Source organism: Musca domestica, unplaced genomic scaffold, assembly GCF_030504385.1.
Source record: "Musca domestica strain aabys unplaced genomic scaffold, Musca_domestica.polishedcontigs.V.1.1 18, whole genome shotgun sequence".
In the NCBI taxonomy this organism is placed as follows: Eukaryota; Metazoa; Arthropoda; class Insecta; order Diptera; family Muscidae; genus Musca; species Musca domestica.
The window spans coordinates 4,816,944-4,819,413 of NW_026712238.1; the positions used below are offsets into that span (position 1 = coordinate 4,816,944).

The 2,470-nt window shown below is 36.2% G+C and overlaps 1 protein-coding gene across 1 annotated transcript; it reads left to right on the forward strand.

Annotated features, from left to right (window-relative positions):
* The first annotated feature begins 646 nt into the window (after positions 1-646).
* Positions 647-1,575, forward strand: LOC131801884 (proteoglycan 4-like). Its single transcript, XM_059120990.1, has one exon. The coding sequence runs from the start codon at positions 685-687 to the stop codon at positions 1,510-1,512; it is 828 nt and encodes a 275-aa protein (XP_058976973.1). The 5' UTR covers positions 647-684; the 3' UTR covers positions 1,513-1,575.
* Positions 1,576-2,470: the final 895 nt, after the last annotated feature.

Sequence of the window (2,470 nt, forward strand, 5' to 3'; positions counted from 1 at the left end):
AGGTTTCTGTAGATTTAAAATGAATGACTCCCTCAAGATAAAGGAACGGTTCGTTCTCCAATTTTCTATGTTTAGGGGCTATAAATAATGTATTAACTTTAATCTCAAAGGTTGGAGGTTGTCACATTCCCTTTTTCGCAAAATGTTCATTGATTTGCAAAAGGGTTATCTTAATTTTATATATATATATATATATATATATATATATATATATATATATATATATATATATATATACATATATGTATATTTACTCAAAAAATAAGCATCGGTCTATCATTGAGGTCTATCTCAGGTTTTCTTCTCCAACTTAGTTTTTAGCTACATGTTGTGATATGTTAACTTTTTTTTCTATATCATGTATAGGAAGGCGCCTTAAATCCATGTTCCCAGTCTCGTATATAGGCTCACATAAGATTTCAAATCCAGATGTTGGATGTTTATTTGCATGTAGTAAATATGGGAATTCAGCGTATTGCTGAATAAATATTTGTATTTTTCAAATTCATTTCAAAAATAGAGCTAAGTTTGTAACATTTTGTGGCGGAAGTTGAATTTTGTTGTCATAGAGATTTTATAGCAAGAAAAATAGTATAAATACTGATATTATTTCTTGGTTTTGATATCAGTCACATCTTTGGTTTCATCCAACCTAGAAGGCTTTGAAAAACTTTAGCTGCCAACATGAAATTACTAACTATCGCCTGCCTTGCCATCTTAATGGTGGTTGTTGCTGGACAGGGTACGGCAACTGCGGCAACTGCGGCAACTTCGGCAACTACGGGAGCTGGTACGGGAACTGGTACGGGAACTGGTACAGCTGAACATCCTCCAACAAGCCCTGGTCCTGCTGACCCTCCACCAGCAGATCCATCCCCGGCTGATCCATCACCTGCTGATTCATCCCCGGCTGTTCCATCACCAGCTGATCCATCTCCAGCTGATCCAACCCCTGCTGGTCCAACTCCATCTGATCCCACCCCCGCTGGTCCAACTCCTTCTGATCCTTCTCCAGCACCTACTGATGGTAGTCCAACACCAGTAACAACACCAAAACCCGTGTCAACTACTAAGAAGCCCACCGCAACAACAAAGAAACCAGCCACCACCAAAAGACCCGCAACCACCAAGAGGCCCGCAACCACCAAAAGACCCGCTACTACCAAGAAACCAGCAGTAAACAAAAAACCCGCAGGCAACAAAAAACCTGTTGCCAACAAAAAACCCGCAGGCAACAAGAAACCTGTTGCCAACAAAAAACCCGCAGGCAACAAGAAACCTGTTGCCAACAAGAAACCAGGAAACAAAAAGAAACCCGGAAATAAAAAGAATAAGAAGCCCGCCAAGAATAATAAGAAGAAGGGAAACAAGAAACAAAAGAACAAGAAAAAGAAGAACAAGAGGCCTGCCAAAAAGGGTAACAAGAAGAACAACAAAAATCAAAAGAAGAAGAATCAGAAGAAGAACCAAAAGAAGAAGAATGCTAAAAAGCAAGCTAATAGAAGCGGTTAAATTACCGATAATCTGAAATGGCAATAAGAAAATATTGATTTCTATAAGATTTAATATTTTTTCTGACCCCGGAGATTGTCAAGATAAATGCAAAAACTTTACATGTTTAGAATTAAAAGTATAATAAACAGTTCAAACAAAAATTAATACTATTTTGTTATTATTTTGTATGGAATTGATTTTGGAAACCATCACATATATAGAAAATCCGTACTGTAGAAGTTCTGAGAAAAAATAACGTATTTTTACTATTTTCTCTCAAAAATTGTTTCAATGCTTCCATGTGTAAGCCCTAGAAACCAAGAACAAAATTTATTAGAATTCCAGTCTTATCCTTGCACCCAACACCAAATTTAGTAGTAAGTATATCCAAAACAATCTATATCTCTCCATGACACTAAGAGTGATCCAAAATTAGTACCACTAGTATTTTTCGAAGAACTGTGGCACGCATTTTCAGAACCAGCACCAGATCCCAACACCAGACACCAACCGAGATATCAATAGCAAATTTCGTTTTTCCCGTTATATATATTCACTCAATGCCATATTTATTAACATTTATAATAATACATAATTGTAGTACTCAATAGATCAATTTAATACTTTTCGATCAACTATAGTACGCAAGTCCAAACCCACCTCCAAACCTCAACCTCAGACACCGACCTAGACCTTCATATCAAATGTAATGATTTCAGCTTCATTCCTTCACCTAAAACTAAATTTTGTACATCTCGTAAAATTATAGTAGACATCATAAAAATATAGTAGACAGAGAAATTTGAGGATTTCAGCCCTATACCTCTACCCAATACCAAATTTAGTACCTTTTAGTACTTTTCGTTTAAATATAGGACATATTTCCAAACCACTGCCAAGCTCAAATACAGATACCCCCAGTAATATAAATATCAAATTACAGAATTTTTTCTCTATTCAATCGCCCAATGTCAAA

Excerpts from the sequence above, each read along its gene's own strand:
- LOC131801884 (XM_059120990.1), top strand. The coding sequence starts at position 685 with ATGAAATTACTAACTATCGCCTGCCTTGCCATCTTAATGGTGGTTGTT.